This window comes from Lepus europaeus, chromosome 1 (assembly GCF_033115175.1).
Source record: "Lepus europaeus isolate LE1 chromosome 1, mLepTim1.pri, whole genome shotgun sequence".
Lineage (NCBI taxonomy): Eukaryota > Metazoa > Chordata > Mammalia > Lagomorpha > Leporidae > Lepus > Lepus europaeus.
In genome coordinates this window covers 83,324,142-83,345,092 of record NC_084827.1, presented here as the reverse complement: position 1 = coordinate 83,345,092, position 20,951 = coordinate 83,324,142, and the positions used below count along the sequence as shown (strand labels likewise).

General features: G+C 36.2%; 1 protein-coding gene across 1 annotated transcript in view; it reads left to right on the top strand.

The window, feature by feature from the left end:
* The first annotated feature begins 16,146 nt into the window (after window positions 1-16,146).
* Window positions 16,147-20,951, top strand: part of LRP1B (LDL receptor related protein 1B) — a 2,136,850-nt gene continuing 2,132,045 nt past the window's right edge. The window contains exon 1 of the mRNA XM_062186250.1: window positions 16,147-16,458. Within this exon, the coding sequence (XP_062042234.1) occupies window positions 16,263-16,458 (196 nt within the window). The 5' untranslated portion in view covers window positions 16,147-16,262. The remainder of the gene's footprint in view (window positions 16,459-20,951) is intronic.

Below are 20,951 nucleotides of genomic sequence, written 5' to 3'. Positions count from 1 at the left end.
GGCTTTGAATCCACGCAGCTCAGGCCATTGCAGCCATCTGGGGAGTGAATCAGCAGATGGAAGACCTCTCTCTGTCTCTACCTCTCTCTGTAACTCTGTCTTTCAAATAAATAAAATAAATCTAAAAAAAAAAAAAAAAAAAAAAAAAAAACCTAAACCTGGCTTTGGAGTCTCTTTGCAATGTATTCTACAATTTATTTTCCATTGTGTTGGTTTTTCTACTGACTTTGTGTGACTTTGTTATTTTCTCTTATACACACAAATTTTTAAAATCATTATAATGTATGCTCATTTAGAGACAGCATTGATATTTATGTAAAAAATTACTAATTAGCAAATTGTCTAAATTTTATTTGTGTACTGTATGGAAATGATACTTTTATGCTTAATGAGTTCTGAATTATTCAATTTAAAGTAGCTCAGGCATTTCCATTCTGTTTAATTGTGCTTTCTGTGTATTTCCACATCACTAGTCTGTTCTTTATTTTGTATAGGTTTGTATTTCTCCGTATTACTTTCAAAAGGAAAAGCTCTCAGCTTTTCCCCATTCAGTATAATACTGGCTGTTGGTTTGTCATATAGCCTTTATGATTTTGAGGAATGTTCTTTCTATGCCTAACTTATGGAGGATTTTTATCATGAAGGGGTGTTGAATCTTATCAAATGCTTTCTCTGCATCTATTGAGATGACCATATGGTTTTTGTTCTTTGTTCTATTGATGTGATTTATGACGCTTATTAATTTGTGAATGTTGAACTATCCTTGCATTTCTGGGATAAATCCCACTTGATCATGATATATGATCTTTTTGATGTGTTTTTTATTCTGTTGTCTAGTATCTTCTTGAGAATCTTTTTTATCTATGTTCTCTAAGGATATAGGTCTGTAGTTTTCTTTTTGTGCTGTGCCTTTGTGTGTTTTGGTATTGAAGTAAAGCTGGCCTCATAAAAAGAGTTTGGCAGAGTTCCATCCTGTTCAAATTTTGGAATAGTTCGAAGAGTATTGGAGTTACTTCCTCTTTGGAAGTTTTGTAGAATTCAGTAATAAAGCATCAGGTCCTGGACTTCTCCTTGATGAAAGACTTTTGATTATGGCTTCAATTTCATTGCTTGTTATGAGTCTTCATGTTATTTATATCTTCTTTAGTTAATCTTTACAGGTTATATGTATCCAGGAATTTACCCATTTCTTCAAGGTTTTCCAGTTTACTAGTATATAATTCTTCATAGTAATTACTTATGATCCTTTGTATTTCAGTGGCGTCTCCTTTTTCATCTCTCATTTTGAGTTTTTTTTTTTCTGTTAGTCTCTCTAGAAGTTTATTTACTTTGCTTATCTTCTCAAAAAAGTATTTTGTTGATTTTTTGTGTTTTTTTAGTTTCAATTTTATTGTTTTCTGCTTTGATTCTTATTGCTTCTCGATTCCTGCTAATTTGGAGTTTGGACTGTCCTTGTTCTTCTAAGTCTTCAAGATGCATCATTAGATCTTCAATTTGAGCCATTTCTCTTTTTTAAAATAAGCATTTAATGCTATAAACTTTCCTCTTAATACTGCTTTTGCTGTATCCCACAGGTTTTGGTATATTGTGTTTACATCTTTATTTATTTCACTTGATCTTAGCCAAAAGGCCGAGAAGTAATATCATCTTTATTTATTTCAATAAAGTTTTTCATTTTACTTTTAATTTCTCAGTGACCCATTCATCATTCAGTAGCATGTTGTTCAATTTCCAAATATTTCTGAATGTTCTGCTATTCTTGTTGTTGATTTATAGTTTTATTCCTTTATGCTCTGAGAAGATACATGATATGATTTCCATATTTTTAAATTTGCTGAGACTTGCTTTGTGACCTACTATGTGATGTATCCTAGAAAATGTTCCAGGTGATATTGAGAAGAATGTATATGCTATAGCTGTTGGGTGAAATGTCCTTTAAATCTCTATTAGGCCCATTTGCTTGATAGGTGTTTCAACTCTGATGTGTCTTTATTGATTTTCTGTCTGGATGACCTACCCATTGATAATAGTGGGGTGTTGAGTGAACCACTATTATTGTATTGGAGTCTAACTCTCTGTTTATGTCTATTAGTATTTGCTGCATATAGCTGGATGGTCTTGTGTTGGGTGCATATCACTACCTTCCATTTACTTGTGTTAATGAATAGTGTTATTCCAATTCTCAGCTATTTTTCCAATTAAATAGTAAAATCATGGTTAAGATTCAAGTGATGAAATTATCTATGTATTAAATTTGAGGCTGTATTTTAAAGGTTTTTTGGGGAGAAATGCCAATTTTATTCCCAGTCATGTAGTTTAAGTTTTCTTCATCAAAATCAAAATAATTCACCTCACAGTTCACAAATTCTGAGCATATGTGACCTCAGTTATCTTTTAAAAGACCCATCAAATCTTTTTTTGGGAGTGTTTTAGTATCTTCTGTTAATCATTATTTTATATCTTTACAAACTATATAATATGTAATATATTGACAAATATATATAATATGCATAGGAAAATATATAATATGCAGTATATTGACAGAGAATAAAGATTAGTTTTACCTATGTCTTCTTTTTAGTAATCCTTGATTTATACTTAAAATTAATTATTTTCTAAGTATTGTTCCCCTTGATTAATTTAGGTTTATATTTGATTCTTATTTTTCTTTTGTCATGGGAGAGTCTGTTTATTTTTCTTCGAATGAAAGGACTGCAGATGTTTTGTGAAGCATTGCATCCAATCCTTACACCTTATTTGTTACATAGAGAATATAAATGTTTTTTAGCAAATAATATGTAAATAATAATATATTTTCAACAGTTATAAAGCATACAAATGAAATTTTAAAACTCATTCTAAAAGCCAATGTATTTTAATTGAGGGTTTTTTTTAAAACAATATTTTATCTATTTTATTTGAGAGTTAGAGTTACAGACAGTGAGAGGGAGAGACAGAGAGAAAGGTCTTCCCCCTGTTGGCTCACTCCCTAAATGGGTGCAACGGCTGAGCTGCATGGATCCGTAGCCAGGTGCTTCCTCCTGGTCTCCCACGTGGGTGCATGGGCCCAAGGACCTGGGCCATCTTCCACTGCTTTCCCTGGCCACAGCAGAGAGCTGGACCTGAAGTGGAGCAGCCAGGACTAGAATGGGCACCCATATGGGATGCCGGCACCTCAGGTGGAGGATTAACCTTCTGCACCATGCCGCCAGCCCCTTAATTGAAGTTTTGAACACATCTACATTTACTGTAGCTTAGGTACATTTGTTCAGATTGCAATTATCTTCTTTAAAAATATACATTACTTTATACTTTTGTCTCTTATGTATTGCTAGTAAACAAAATTTCTTTGTTTCTGTTTCCTAAGAAACTTTGAAGTTTTTAAATATCTTATTACCAGTAATTTTAAAAAGTTTTCATTTTTCAGCATAAAAACAAAATAGCCATCACAAGCCATACCTTGTGTGGAGTAAAAATTTGAAAAAAGAGTTTCTTCCTTTTTAAATTCTGTATCAACTTTTGTTAGTATATTCTGATGTATTGTTATAATGATCATTTCATTAGCCCACAATAATAGATAGAATCTTTTCATGCATTTTTTATACTTACATTATATTTTCTAAACAGAAAGAATCTATAATCTCTCTACTGTTATAAATCCCAGGTCTATTTTGAAATTTAACTGCAAATATTTGTATGATGTATTCATTTATTTGAAAGGCAGAGTATCAGTGAGAGAGAGGGAGAGAGAGAGAAAATCTTCCAGCTGGTGGTTCACTCCCAAAACTGGCCAGGCCAAAGTCAGGAGCTTAGCACTATGGGTTTCCAATGTTGAGTTGTAGGGGCCCAAGTACTTGGGCCATCTTCTGCTACTTTCTCAAATGTATTAGCAGGGAGCTGTATGAGAAGTGGAGCAGCACGGGCTCAAACTAATGCTCATATGGGATGCTAGTGTTGTAGGTGGTGGCTTAACCCATCATGCCACAATTCCTGCCCAGGTTTAACTGAAATTCGAACTCTGACAATTTCTCTTTTTACAGAAGGGTTTTCCTCCTAAATCCATGGTTTTGTGTGTGTGTGCTTTAATTTTATAATTCTCAGTATGTTATCTTTTATCTGTGTTTTAACTTCTTTTCATGTGTCTGTGCCTTGTATCTTCAGTTAGAGCAATCTGCTACTGATCCATAAAATCAGCTGTGAGTTTTATAGAACATAGCTTAGTAGACAGTGACTCTGGATAGACTGTGTAGTATCACTAAACAGATTAGAACATTAAATAGATACTCGGGTTATAGCAAGCCACTTCAGAAACTACCATGAGTGAACCACAAGTGAAGGGGCTGGCAGAGTGACCACTGATATCAGCATGACCCAGTAATAGGTACAATGCAGGAGGGGCTAGTGTTATCACCTCTAGTCTAATAAGGATGGAGGGCTACAGCTTGAAGAATTTAAATATTTTATCCAAATCATTTCAGTCGTAAATAGCAGAATTTAAAGACAAATCTGGAAATTGGATTAAGCCATCAGAGTGACTCTCTGTGGGAGCACTGGGTTGACTAAGTGACAGAGATTATTTTTACAGCTTAGAACAGGAATCCAGCATTTTGGCTGCTCCCACCATGGGGAAAATGAGAGATGAGATCCAAGCAGGCTTATGTAAAAGTGTGAATGTGATAGGCTCTCAGGTAATACAATTGCGGATTGGATGATTTTATAATTCCCTGGATAGTTCCTGATATTTTCAAGTAACATTTTCTTTTATATGAAAAATATTGTATTTATTTATTGAGAGGTAGAGTTACAGAAAGAGGGAGAGACGGAGATAAAGGTCTTCCATCTGCTGGTTCACAGCCCAAATGGCCACAATTGCTGGAGCTGGGCCGATCTGAAGCCAGGAGCCAGGAGCTTCTTCTGAGTCTTCCCACATGGATGCAGGGACCCAAGGACTTGGGCCATCTTCTGCTGCTTTCCCAGGCCACAGTAGAGAGCGGATCAGAAGAGGAGCAGCCAGGCCTCGAACCAGTGCTCATATGGGATGCAGACTCTGCAGGAGGAGGCTTAGCCCACTGAGCCACAACACTGCCTCCTCAAGTAACATTTTCATTGCTTTCTGATTAGGTGAAAAATATGTCTTTTAAAGCATCACAATTTCTAACAACTTTGATCATCTCCTTCAAGATTCCGGATAATCACCTCTCTTTATTATCTAGCAATATACACCTTACTTAGTACATCACGTTCTCTCTCCTAGAACAGTCTTCCCTGTCCTTTATTCCTAACAAAATATTCAAAAGTCATTTCAAGAATCTCCTCCTGAGTGAAATGTCTTTGCTTCTCTGTGACTGAAATGTGTACTTTCAAAGCCTCCACTGTGCATTATGCATACCTTCATTTATAGCACTTAGCATGACTCTTTCTAATGGTCTCTTCAAACCCATTTTTTCATTAGGCATATAGCTCATGAAAGCAGGGGCCATGACTTTCCACTGAAGTAATCCCAGCACCAAGCACTGTGCCTTTCAAATAACAAGCATACATTAAATGAATGAGAATAGAATGGATAGAGGAAGAAAGAAAATTAAGTACCCCTTTCCGTTGCCTGCATATACCACTGTTTCTACATCAAGATGGTCTGCATTTAGAAATAATGTGATAGAAAACAGTCATAGCCAGACAGCGTGCGTGTGTGTTTTCATAGACCAAGGACATTAATAATATTTTCTTGATTCAAGCATATATTACATGACATATAAACTCAGAAGTCTATTTAAAAAAATAACGCTATAATTCTTTAATCTAAATGGGTCACTCTGAATAAAAAAAATCAGTCTTGCTATATCTGCGAATTATTGCTTAAGGAAAGAGTACATGTGGAGACTTTAGGCACTACATCCTAATGCAAAAAAATAGCAGAAAATGTCAGTATATGATCTGTTTTGTTTGTTTCAATATAATTCATAGATGTGAAATTGGAATAGGAGAATCTTGAGAGTTCAGTGTTCCTATCCGTACTAAATATGACAACTATACTTCCTCTTACACAAAGATATTATATTTTTCTTCTCTAAAACGTACAGCTAATTGACATTTTATATTTCAATCAAATGTTCTGTATCCACTAAACACAAAATTGTAAATGTGTACTTTTAAAATAAATTAATTGATACAATGAATGCAGACACACCATAGAGCATGCAAATCAAACTTTAAAGTATGGAAAATTTTAGTGAAAACAGAGAAGCAACTAAGTGATTTAAATGGAAGAGTCCTTTGGTTGTGTGAGTAGGAAGCTATGTGGAGGGGAGTACATAAATCATAGCCCACTTATTTTATAGACGCATATTTTTATGACTCTATATTTTAAATAAATTTGGATGCAGTGGTAAGTTTTAAAGGTTGCTACTATACATAAACAAAAATAAAAGAAGTATCCCATAGGGGGCACTCAAGTACCATGAAATGAAGCATCTGCTTTTTCTACAGTTAGATTTTGTTTAGATGAAACAGGATAGACCTTTGGGCACATTTTCATATTACCTTTTATATAAAGAACAGAAGTCAGTAAAATAAACGAAAATACTCTATGTCACACTTCTACTATTCCCCAAAGAAAGACAAAGGGATATTAAAAGATGAGATTAAGTGGCATTTTATGCCTTATTATTCTAAAAGCATAAAGGTATGATAGTGTGGGCAGCTGAATTGCGCTGCATTTTCCAAAATTCCAAGCAAAGTTTCTTCTGCATTATATAGTTCAGTGCTGAAGGTAATTACTCTTTTCTGAGATGCTTCTTTGTGTAAAAGTACAAGAAATAAGAATAATGTATCTCATTTTTATAGATTATAAGGCAAAATAATATTCTGAAACTATTTAAATTACTTTGGAAATTATAAGAAGACATTTCAAAAAGTTCATGGAAATGAAATTAAATGATAAATGTATTTTGGTGAAAAATTATTTTGCAATCCAATCATAAGCTTTTTTTCTTGGTACACATTTGCCATTAAGTTTGTGAAAGATCCTATAAAGGAGTTAGTCTATCATTCATATAGAGAAGTTGTAGTAAATTATGGTAACTTTTTAAGGATACAGGTAAGGGAAAGTGAGTGCAAAACTGAAACCCACTCCAGTATCCTGTGTGCCAGTGGATCTTTGTTTTTTTTTTTTTTTAATTTATTTATCTATTTGTGGCCAGAGGTGCGCTAATCCCATGCCAGGATCTAGGAGCTTCTTGCTAGCCTCCATACAGGTGCAGGGGCCCAAGGACTCTCCCAGGTGATAGCAGGGAGCTGGATCGGAAGTGGAACAGCTGGGACTGGAACTGCCACCCTGTTTAGGATGCCAGCACTGCAGGTGGTGGCTTTACCCACTATGCCACAGTGCTGGCCCCAAACTATGTTTTGATAGCAGACTTTATTTTAATCAAAACCTAAATGAAAACCTGTGATAGATTCTAAATGAAATCAAATGTGTTTTCTGCACAGTGCTAGAGGAGGAAAAATTTCATTTAGACTTTGAAACTGTAATTTCAAAGAAGCTGCTATTTTATTTTAATATGGTCCAGGCCATGGCTATTTATATATTAAGCTGGTGATGTTCTTGGGATAGTGACATGAATCTCTTTAAACACAATGATTGCTAATCTCCCATTTACTTTCCTTTGAGAATTTCCCATTGAAGTATTAAGAGCATGTGTATTTTTATGTCTGCTTTTTTCTCATGGGATGACTTAATTTGTGCTTTTCACATGAAAACAGGCACATACAAGTGCTACATGCTTCTCTTCATTAGCTTGTCTGTGACTATCATAGTTGCAAATAATCCATTCACTTCCAATACCATTTGTCATATCAATAACTTAAGGTATTTGTGCATAGGAATGGTTGCGTCCTACAGTCAGTTCTTAGTCCTAAAATGTGTTCTTATGAAACAAGTTATTAACCCTGTTTCCGTTATAATGAAAGACATCTAAACATTTGTTCTCATAAAATTGGATGATACATCAGCAATCACTTACAATATACAAGTTCTTGGAATACTTTGACAGCATCAAACTAGAGAAGAAAAACAAGCTGTCACTAAAATTTCTCAGATTTAATACAACAGTTAGTATAGCCAAGGACATGGTATTTTCTGGAACTGTCTTGATTAGAAATATTCTTCCTGTGGCTCCATAATTATATTTATTAAACTGTGTTTAAGAATGTTCTAACATTTGTTTGGAAACTGTTACTATTATAAATGTAAAGTGTGAAAGAGTAGAAGGAAGAAATAACTCTTCAGAGCTAAAAACAGAGCCAGGTAGTTAACACTCCAACATGTCTGTAGCTATAATTTTCTTTCACTTGGAACCTACATTCTAGAAATGCTTTAGCCAAATCCAGGCCTGGTGTCTAGATGTTCTTTAATATATTTTGTTTATCTGAACAGAATTTGTTACTTCTTATGAGCTCTTGTCATAGTGATTTGATGCATCTTTGTGGAAATGCCAAAATGAATTAATCTTCTTACTTTTGCATAAAAAGTGAATGCTAATATCAACTATCCTTTTACTAATTATATACACTGCCTGAATGTGGGTCAATTTGTGGTTATATGTATCTACCTTTTCTCTTTTCAATGAATTATGATGTAGTTTTCAAGCAAAGCTCAGTAAAGAGCAGAGAGACTACTGTCATTTCCATTCATTTTCTTTAGTCAAAAAAGGGAATTATAGTAGAATAAATTGTGAGCGATATCCATCTAAAAGCACAAAGTTCATATTTCTTTCAGAAGAACATACATTTTTTATAAAGTAAATATAAACTAAATAGCTAAATATATTCTTGGTCTTCCGATGTCCTAGCATTGTGGTTCATCCTCTTCTACCTTGTCTAGTACATTCTTGTGAATTACTATATCTTAACATTCATTTTTTGTTGTTTCAGTTATGTAGTGAGGTTTGCAGACTAATATGGATAATACCCTTGGTAAAGTCTATTTACAATGCAGAATGTAGCAATGGAAAGTCATAAAAGCATTTAATGGTCTTTCAACTATAATTTAACTTTGCCAGAATTCATGCATAAAATCACACATTTTCACAAATCTTGATAAATATATCTAGGTCCAAATGTCACTATTTTTCTTCCCACAAAGAGAGACTTGACATAAAATTAGGGCACTCTGTTCTGGGCTAAAAAGCTCCTTTTTGCATTTAAGTTTTTATGGTGATTAAAAAGTATGATTTTCATAACAGAAAAACACTTTTAGAGGTCAAGAGACATTTCCTGTCTGAGAGAAGTGATTTTTGTACTGAAAAAATAACGTTTTGGAAAAGTTAGTTCTCTTAGTTGTTCTTTAGAGCAAATTTTAAAATCATGTAAAAATGTCACTCTCAGTGCATCCCGTTTACTATATATTTACTTAGCACTTACTTTGTGACAGGCACTGTGCCAGGTGGAGCTACTGACAACCCCTCCCAAGACCATTCCCAGGGCAAACTTTGATGAAACTTCTGTTTTTTCTTCTCTCTCTCTTTCTCTTGTTTTCTGTAACACATTTTTTTTTTTTTTTAGCTTAAGAGGTTATTCCTAGTAAAGTGATAGGAAAAAAAAAAAAAAACATAATTTTCTCATAAAACCAAAAATAACCAAAGCAACTTCACTCCCTAAAGCAAAAATTAAAATAAATTTGGCTTGGCCTAAGATGCTATAGTTCTAAAATGCTTTTTACATTTATCAGCAAGTCATTTTTATCAAAATATGTATAAAGTCTTATTAACATGGCATCATGTTTTTTTAGATCTTTGTCAATTGCCTATGCCTAAGCTCTATATTTGCAATTGTGTTATCCTGTTTACCTCAGATATAAAAATGTGTTCTGTGACAGAAGGACAAGGGAATAGCAGATATAGGAAAGATTAACAAGTTCAAGGGAGAAAGTGAAAAGCCATTAATCAACTGTAAGGCTAAGTGTCTCAGGATACCCATTATAGGAGAAAGCCCACACAAAATAATGGGAAAAAAAAAACTGGTTTGGTTCAGATATTGTAAACTGTGAAAGACTGGATTAAAAAGCAAACTTTAGAAAAATATGATTTGGATTCAAAGTAGCAAATCTTTAAATATAAAGGATAAAATGCTTGAAAGTGTGGCAAATAGGTCTCAGTTAATAAAAGTTACAATAAAAATAAATGAACAAAAAGTAAATAAGACTTTCTAGCTCTTTTGTCCTCTGATTATGTGTGAATTTGTAATATGAAAGGATCTTCACAATCTGAATAATCTGTTGTGTTAACATTGGCAACATTTATGAATGCTCTGAATTCTTCACATTTCTGAATTTGCTGCCAAGTTATAGATCAAACAGGATATGATGTGTTGACTGACTAAGTGCTTGTTTCCATGCTCAAGATATTTAAATACATTTTGTGATTTGTTGTCCAGGGTCATATTCTAGTGGAAGTCATTTTCCTCCATAGAAAGACATTCTTCAAGCAAGGTACCTCACATTTTTATTGGGTGATCTCAGTAGTGGCCTGTATGTGTCATCTCTGTGGTTTTTGAGAACATGGTTCACTCGAGATCTTGGAAAGTCAACCTATTAGCATTTGTTTTAAATTGTGAATTCTGTTCATGTAAGAATCATATTAATATTCTCATTGTTATATGTATGATACTGAATACAATACCTGAAACATAATATATCAATGCTTAGTAAATGAATTTATATACTCTGAGTCAACACTCTTCTGAGGTAGGAAAAGCATAAAGGACTAACAACAGAGTAGACTCTATAATACAGGAGTCAGGCAATTTGATTCAACGGTATTTCTGACATTAATGAAATGCATTATCTCAAACTAGTCATTGTCCCTGTCTTTAAAGTTATTTCATTCATAAAATATGGCACAATCAATTAATTAAATTATACATACAATCAATTACATACAAATCAATTATATGGTACAAATAAAAAATATGGTACAATCAATTAATTCAATTATACATACAATCAATTACATACAAATCAATTACATACAAACATACAATCAGTTAAATATGATGCTGGATATGATATAATTTTTGTCTTTCATGTTGCCTTATCGAAATCATTAAAGACTCTTCCTTCTTAGTGTCAAAAGTTTATCAACAGGGCCAGCATTGGGGAGCAGTGGGTAAAGCCAATGCCTGCAGTGCCAGAACCCCATATCCCAGCTGCTAAACTTCCAAACTTGGTAATGGCCTAGGAGAAGCAGCAGAAGATGACCCAAATATTAAGAACCCTGCCACCCATATGGGAGACCTGGGGAAACCTCCTGGCCCCTGGATTCAGCCTGGCCCAGTTCTGGCCATTATGATCATCTGGGAAGTGATCCACTGGATGGAAGATATCTCTTTCTCTCTTTATGACTCACTTCCATATAAATACATAAATCTTTTTAAAAAATTTTTATCAATAGGAGAGAAAAAGTAAAGCAATCACATCAATATTATTTTTTTAAAGATTTATTTATTTATTCAAAAGTCAATTACATAGAAAGAGGAGAGAGAGAGAGAAAGAGAGAGAAAGGTCTTCCATCTGCAACGGCTGGAGCTGCACCAATCCGAACTCAAGAGCCAGGAGCTTCTTTTGGGTCTCCCACGTGGGTGCAGGGGCCCAAGGACTTGGGTTATCTTGTACTGCTTTCCCAGGCCATAGCTGAGAGCTGGATTGGAAGCAGAGCAGCCAGGTCTTGAAACGATGCCCATAAGGGATGCCGGTGGCACTTCAGGCCAGGGCGTTAACCCATTGTGCCACAGCACCGGCCCCAATCACATCAACACTAAAAGTATGATTGTTTTCTGAAAGTTATTATGTCTAGCAGTTGGGCATTTTGCCATAATTGTATATCTTACGATATTTGCAGATAATGACAGTGAAGTTGAAACTATGTGAAATAAAGGCAAACTTAGTTTGGAAATATTTTTACTTTACAGACTGCATTAGATAATTGCCTCATTAGTTTTCCTTTCAGTTGTACATACCTGTTAATACTTTGCAAATGGAGGGGATTAAGGTGACACCAAGCTCTTATTTATGCCAACCAAATTCTCATATTCCAGTTGAAACAGTGTGCCCTCAAGCAGAGCACACCTTTGAAACAAAGCAGTTTAAAATTTGCGGAATATTTAAATGAAATGATCTGAGGACTAATAAAAATATAAAGCATTTTATGAAATCTGTTCTTTTTATATGAATGAAAGTCTTAAAAAAAGAAATCTCATTTACATTCATTACAGTAAAAGAGTAAAAAGATAAATAAGACTGTGTCCAAAGTGACTGTAAAAAAAAAAAAAAGAAGAAGAAGAGTTAACTCTTCAGAAAAAAAAAAATTACTAACCCCCCACTACACTAACCAAGAAAGAACATGTGCTTTAATTTTAAAGCATTGATCATGTTGCTTTAACATTGCCCCTCTCCCTTTCTCCCCTCCTCTCTCACTTCACCTCGGTTCCCTTCTCATCTTGTGTCTGATGCTGCCTGGCAACCTTTCTGTGGGGAAGGCCTGGTAAGAACCCAGCCGCCTTTGAAGGATAGCCACAGAAATCCCTAGCAACCTAACTTCTGGGCCAAAACTACTTCACATACCTCTTCTTTGAGACAGCAGGGCAGCCCCAGCTTGCTTATGCAAACATCCTCTTACTAGCTTCAAATTCTCAGGTGTATGGCACATGAGTAGATGTTATCAATAGTAAGTCCAACAGCACCAACAAATAATTGTTAGCAGAAATGAGATCTGATTTTGATCACGTGTATGCAATATGTGGCTTTAATTGGAAGCTATAAGATTACTTTTGACTGATAATTAATATTTGTGTATTGTTCAAGACCAGATAGGAAGAATGATTTGGTTCTTCTTTGCTTTATTCATCTCATTGAGAGTTCATAATGTCCTAAAGTTTGATGAATTAATTTATTTAACTTGTCAGTGTTAATAACTCTGATTAGAATGAAGAAATTATAGTGGGCCACAGGAACAACACAATTTGAACAGTAACTCTAGCTATTCTTGCTTCACTAATAACATATTTTATTAATTTACTTTTTCATTAAAGTATACATTTAAGGGGAATAAAATGATTTCATAGAAAATTATCATTTCTGATGCTTTCACTTTTACTTACAAACCATTACAATTGGATGGCCATTCCAAACTTCAGAGTACATTTATAAAATTTTATACCTCAAATTTGGTCTATAAATTTATCAGCCATGTTGATGTTCATAAAATAATCTCCTTTAATGAACTGATCATTTTCCATGGAGAGCTAGGTGATGAGCCAAGTGAATTGATGTGGGGTTGACAATTTTTCCATTTCATCATGACACTGGCATTACTTTAGCTTTTCAGCAAATATATATCTATTATTCAACATTTAGTCTGTTTATAGTATCTTATGGCTTTATCTTGTGAATGAATTCTTGTGACAAGCATTTATTTGCATGTGTATGTCCACTTGAGTACTGGTATACACCTAAGTACCCACTCTTGTACAAAATTGCTGCAGAGAGTTTGTACATTAAGAACTTCATTAATAACATCTATTTTCATTGCTAAAAATAAAGCTCAAAGATTTAATTTATATTTAATACTTTATTGTGAATCATTCACAGTGGAAAGTACATGTTAGAAGTCACCTTTCATTAGTACTCTAGCCTATACTAATCAAGTTTCCACATTGACTGCCATTATCTCATAGCAATATTTTTGAGTCAAGAGTTATTCATGATTGGCATTTTGATTGGCAGGTAATTACAAAACATTCTATTTTAATTTATTCTGGTCACAGTGTGTGGACAATGCATCTCCTACTCAAGGAAGTAAGAAAGTCAACCAGATTATCTAAAAGAGATCATATAGTTATTATTTTTAAATGACTTGAAAAGCAAAATATTTGAAGGCACTGCAAATTTAGATTGCTGTCTATTTAGAAAACACATTTTCCTGGGCATTTACCCATCTGTCTAACTTTCCTAATTTTTTTCCTTTTCCAAACTGGCTATGGAAGCCAGGGCTGCCATACATACTGCAGAGGTAGATGAGTAACTGACTTTGAACCAAGACATGTGGCACTGTGCTACACAGTAAGGATATTCTGTGGGTCATACTGATTCAGGACGCTCTCCTCACTCTTGTCATTGTGGTGTGAGGCCATTGGTGGTAATGAGGAAGAGTCTGGATATTCTCACCACAGTTGAATATTCCTCCTTTTATTGCCAAGACTTAAGTGAATACAAATTGCCTAATAGCTGACCTCCTGTTTGAATGCTGGATCATGCAATAAAGATACCTATTTACTTTGTCCCAATGAATAAGTATTTCATAGAATGTAGATGTCTGTGGAGATAAAGAAACATTAATTTGCACATCATTCAAAATTTTTCTTTCTTATTAATTGAACTCTGCCACTCAGCCCAAATTTGGAAAATTTTTGGTATGGAGTAAAACATGGAAAATCTCTTTTCCTATGTAGTGCATATTATTATGGGATAAAAACAACTAGGAGAAATTACATGTGACAACTTTAGAAGAAAAAAGCAGAAGCATTTCAATGTATAGGAGTCATATTTTCTACACAAAATGGCTTGATTTATAAGGGAAAGTAAACTTTTAAATTTAAAACATGGAAAATTGACATAAAGGCATATTTATAATCACAGAATAAGTATGAAAAGGTGATTTTCACAGATTCTTAGCAATATTATTCAGAGTTGTGTCAGTGTTCTTTCATCCAGTCTAATCTTAATGGCTTCTAAGGTACATCCAACGATGTCTCTGGTTACTTCACTCTTATAAATACTTTGTTCATAGTGCTGGCACTCATTTCTAAGTCACAATCACTCAAGGAGTAAAGAGCTTAAAGTATCTTTCCTTTGTTTGTCAATCATCCTGCTGCTTAGTTTTGTTCGTTTCTTGTAGTTATTTTTTCTCCATTCACTCATCCCAGGTTTTATAATACCAAATACAAAACCTTTTTCAATTTTTACCCTTAGACACGAATTATTGGTATCGCAAGGAAGAAAGTAAACCGTTAACTATTAAAAGTTCTAACTCCAGGGCCTTTTTCGCGTGGCTATTCATTTTAGGGATTTGGGTGATCATGTTGAAAACTTAAGTGATTACACAACTTTTTTTTTTTTTTAATTCCACTGGTTCGTTTTGATGTTGCTGATAATTTGAGAAAGTTCTTAAACCAACACTATGCTATGTAAAAAATAAATAAATAAATAAGAACTAGACACACACACACACACACCCCGCAAAATCTTTTTTTTTTTTTTTTTAATGGCCCAGTCTGCCCTTCTAAAGAGAGAAACCAACCTCAAAACATAATACTGCCAGTGCCTCACTTCTCTGCTCCCTCCTTAGGGACCTCCTTAGCCATTTCCATTCACCTGCTTCTCTTATGCAATAGTTATGGACTTGGACTTGGGGAGCTGTTTCTTTTCTTTTCTTTTCTTTTTTTTTTTTTTTTTTTTTTTTTTTTTTTTGGTTTGTTTCTGCTGAATCACTAAATTTTGTCTGTATGTCCCCAGGTGCCACTCAGCATAAAAGTTAAAACTGCATTTGAGAGAGCACCGCGATTCCTCCAGCGGAGGAAACCATTAGCCTGGGAGAAGCTCGGGGACTTCGCTCGTCCTTCTTGTTTCTCGGGAAGGAAGCTTTCAAGCCAGGAGCGAAGGGATCAGATCCACTCTCTTTGCCCCGGGAAGCCGACCAGCGCTCGGGCTGATGGTTCCGAGCTGGCCGTTCCGCGCGGAGCGTTCGAGGCGCCTGACTGGCTCAGCCTAATGCAGACGTGCCCCCGTTCTGCAAAAGACCCACACATCGCTCCAGAACCAGCTCTGAGTTACTCTCCCTTCCAGGAGACCGAAATAATTGTGATTGGTGGCGTCCTGCGGCCGCGGTGGTATCTGCCTGTTGTGTGAAATGCCTCTTCTTAAGTAATAGATGTGATTTATGTGGACGGCGAAGGGGTGTGTGGCGGATTTGGTGATTAATCAGTGAATTCCCGTCCGCTGGCAGCGCTCACTGCCCCTCTTGCGTGATGTAAGATCAGACGTACCCTGCATTGAAAAGTCAAGACACACGAGCGGCTCGCTCGCGCTCACACTCTCTCGCTGCCTCCCTCCCGCACGCGCGCATCCGTGCACCTTCCACATTCTGCTCCGGGCTGGAGAAGGCGGACTGGCTGGACTCCTTGAGCCGAAGAATTTCCAGTGACATTTGTAAATGACGCTGCTGGATTCGGGGCTCCGAGCTGCCGCCGCCGCCGTCACCGCCGCCGCCGGGCCGAGGGTGCCGCCGAGCAGTCTCCCGAGCAGGCTTCCTCAGCGGGCGCCCACCATGTCCGAGTTTCTCCTGGTCTTCTTCACTCTCTCGGGATTATTGCCTATCGCCAGGGTGCTGACCGTGGGAGCCCAGCGCGGTAAGGAGAACGCCTCCCCCTCCCTGCCCTCCCCTTGCCCCCTCGGCTTTCCAGCTGGGGGATGCTTGCTTGCAGATAAGTGAGTGTGAAACTTAAGTCCTGGCCGCCCGGCTGCCCGGGACCGGTGGGCTAGGATGCGCGGGCGTCGTGGGGGGGTCCGAGGTACCTGGGCGGATGTCTGACCCGGTGCCAGAGTCCCCGGAGCCCTCACAGGTTTCCCCCCGGCCATGTACCGGCCCGGGTTTCGCCCCCTTGTAAGAGCGGTTGGACTTGACTGAGCGCTTCTGCCCGCGCACCCCAAGCGCTGCAGATGTTGGAATCAGCATTCGCGTTTCCGAGACTTCCCTCAGCTTTAGCTCACGACGGCGAGCTTTTCCGGGCTCTGGGTTCTCAGCATTCCGCGTGTCCGCCTGCAACTTAGCTCGCAGGTTAACTTCCTTACCTGCCTCTTCCAACCAAGGTCTCTGGAGAGGCGACAGCGCTGACTCAAGCCCCCTTTAGTCTCTGGAGCCCCTTCTAGGGTAGACCTGGGACAGAGTCCCTGTCTCAACGGAGAAGCTTTTAGGGCGCCTCTGGGTGCGTGCACCTGCTTGAACTTGACTTTATTATTATTATTATTATTATTATTATTATTTACGAAGGTCTGTGACTCAGCCCCATGGCACCTTGAGGGGCTAACCCACCCTGAAGTGCCTCGCTCCAGACTGGCTCTTTGCTCTTGTTTTTCCTCCAAGTGGCTGATGAATGGTAGAAGTTTAGAGGGGAATGAATGTGTGGAGTAGAGAAAGGTCGAGGTGGGAATTAAAATAAACCAGGATTCTGTAAACTTTTGATCTGAGAAGCCGGGAATCCCTGTGCAAGTGTGATACTCTGACATCAGATGCTTGTATAAAGAAAAAAAAAATAGTATACGAATATTTGGAGCACTGGGGCTGGACTTGGAATGGTTAACTGCTTCAAGTAAAACCAGAAGTACCATATATCTAGAATTTTAAATCATAAAATGAGCTCATAGGGACTGATATACTTCAGCCTTTTAACAATGGCTGGGGAGGGGTAGAAATAAGGGAGAAGGGAAAATATATCCAAATCCCAAGAAAATGGGCAAAATGTGTATTGGGAGTTTAGTGACTGTTTCCATGAAACAAATTATAAATGGACTAAAAATTATTGCTTCAGTATCGGAAAGAACCTGGTGAGGGGGGCGGGTGAATCGTGGTGTTTCTATTCAACGGTCTGTTGGCAACCAGATTATAGTCTGTGTGGCATACATTTCCTTTAACAGTAGTGTGGCTAACAAGAGTTCCTTTACAACAGCTAGCGTTTACTGATGATCATCTTTTAAACATATCCTTGCCACCTAACCAGATATCTTCTGAACTTGGTCAACTCGCCTTGAAGTTGCTGTGGAATAGTTGATATCTGTACTGATAAAATGGAAGCACATAGCCCTAAGTTGAAATGATGATGTCTTTGATCTGGAACAATCAGTTCTCAGCCTTTCTTTGGAAGAATGTTTGAAGTTGAACCAGAGCAGATGAACAGAATGAAGCTTTTCAGCCCAGTGTGCCAGCAAAATTTAATGGCAGTCACAGACTGCTGCTGTTGAGCTTTTTCGGATGGAGTTCTCAGTCTCCAGAAATTTGACCTCATCTAGAGCTATGTCCTCAGCGCTTTTGTGTGTGATTATGAGGGAGAGGGCTGTTGCTGCCATTTTTGGAATGAATACTGGAGAGAATTTTATATATAATAAAAAGTTAAATGTACAGATCCTCAACTTTCTTCTGAGGTAGGAAATTAAATAACTAAGAGGATTATATTTGGTGCCAATTCTGTTCCATGAGGGAGAGTAGCATGTGATATATAAGCAGAACACATGGAAAATGATTGTTAGTTTTTCCTAAAATTGAAATAGTGTCATATTGTATCACCATATCAACAGAAGAAGTACTATCTCACATAGCTTAAGTAAAAATAATTGTAGTCCACACTTTACCACTACTAAATATATATTTAAAACAACTTTCTAAACTGTTAGAAAAGAGCTAAAATTGTCATAGCTAACTATCAAAAGTAAAAAGGGTGGGCTCCATCTGGGATAAGGAAAAAGAAAAATAACCAACAAATTTTGCTAGAAGTTTAAAAAGAAGGTGCTGCTGCATTATTACAAACTTCCTCACTGAAATGTCAAAACAAAAGATACAGGGATATAAACTCAAGAAAAGGGTTAAGGAGACATGAGTTTTAGCACAGGCTCATGTCAATTGTCCTTGAAGAATAGAGTAGGCAAGAGAATTGCACAGGTGTGTTTTTTATAGCAAGAGCTAGGTAGCTTTATGCCAAAAAATGAGAAATCACTTTTATAGTCTCCAAATACTTATTGGTTACTAAGTAGCTTCTCAAACTATATAGCCTATATAAGAAATCTTTGAGTTACCTAGTACCTCATGTCCTCTGCTTTATAAGTTTGTGGGTACAAGCTCAAACATTTTATGAAGTAGAAAAATACTTGAAAACTAACTTGTATGTTGGGTCCATATGCATCCACTTGTCCTATTATTCCACATTGTTGATTTTCTTAGTTTACATTGATTGTGATAGAGTTAAACTAATAAACATATCATTCCTTGTTAGATCCCATCATATAAGAAAAGGAAATTTCATTATAGCTCTTAATAGTTTGAAGTGGAAGATAACTCAGATTCACTCAGAATCAACTGATTTGTCATATAACATGTCATATCATATCAAAGTGTTGCTTGATAAGGATTAAGACTTAAAAGGAAGTATATTTAAAGTTGTCAATTTTTCTGAAAAGACAAGGGATTGAGAGACCTAATGGAATCTCTTTAAATTCTTGAGTCTGTTCTGATTTCCAGAGGTATTTCCAAATCATTGAGTTCCTGCTGCTATAGTCATGTTAATGTGTTTGCCTAGAAACGTGTTTAAAAATGGTGAGCACATGTATGGCACACTTTTAGTCTTCCTCCTCTCAAAGAAGGATGGCCTGCATCTATGTCTTTTTTTATATTTAACAAATATCAAAGTTTTGCTTTGAAAAGGTCTGTAATATTTGTGTTTTCTCTCTCTCTCTCTTTCTCTCTCTCCTTCCCTCCCTCCCTCCCCCTCTTTCTCTCTCTCTCTCACACACACACTCCCCTTCTCCCCTAAGCTCAAATCAACAGTGGTTAAGGAGGAAAGGTGACAGTGGAAAAATACTGAAAAGCTTAATTGTGGTAAAACAATAAGAAAATATGTTAACTGCAAAACACAGTAGAGAAGGACAAAGAATGGAAAAAAGGCTGAAAGACAAATTTAGGAAGAGGCTGGATCCCAAACAGTATTCTTGAAAAGAGGTTAAAATATCTTCAGACAAAAGAATGATTACTGAAAATAAGTACTTCATCTCATTTTGTAATAAATATTGTGAGAAAATATTTGAAGAATAAAAATACTTTAAAGTAACTTACATCATTGTAACTCTAGATATCATTAAACCTCTAGGAATGGAGAGAAACATGACAATATTGCAGAAAACTTAATGCTAATGACTCCGGAATTATAAAGATGGGAATGAGTTTTCTTTTTAAAAAAATTAACTGAATATGAAAGAAGTCTTTTTAGAAAGTTTGGATGAGTAAGGTTGTTCATGTGTTCTTAGAAGTGAAATGGCATGCTGTAAGCACTACTTGCCATTCAGATAGGGGATACGCAGAGATTTTTAGTTATCAAGTGCATTGGATCCAGGACATTAATTTCTTGCTAGTTGCCTTCTCAATTTCTTTTCAGAGCCTAGGGCTTGCTATAAAGATAAGCTCAGTTTAAAATTCACCTGAACTCACAATGACTTGGTCTTCTGCAAGGATTGCCATGTTGAGGGATCTCTGCATGTGTCTGCACTTTATATACTAAAATGATTCCCTTCTTTAATGTTTATGCCATCAAGCTTTACAGCTTATGTGAAATGTGCTCCCCTCCTGCCTTCTTTCCATTTGTGCCTGGTTACCAGGATTCTCTGTAGCAAAAAAGTACTGATCAGACATACTGATAGATTTCTCTATCTTCTGTGGCTGTCTGTCAAAACAACTGTTGTACAAAGGAAACACTTGTCTTCATTCTAAATAGATGTATTCAAAGAAAGCAGAATTAATAGTAAAAGTTAAATATGCTTGTACCAACATGATGTCATTAGTCAAATTAGTCAAGTTATGAGTGGAACACACCAAAGTAACTATACCCATATTTATACATCTTTTTAAAAAATGGATGAGTTGGCAGAAATACCTGTAAAAATATGACTGTTCTGAAAATCAGAGATGGTTTAATTAGTGAAATTTTAGTTTTCAAAACTTCAGATAAAATGTCTATTTCTGTTATTATTGCTTCCTTGAAAGGCAAAATGAAGTGAAGTGCATAAAAATGTTTGAGTTATTTTGACTCCCAACATACTAATCCTAAGGAATTTTGTATAACAAATGCTTTGTTATAACAGA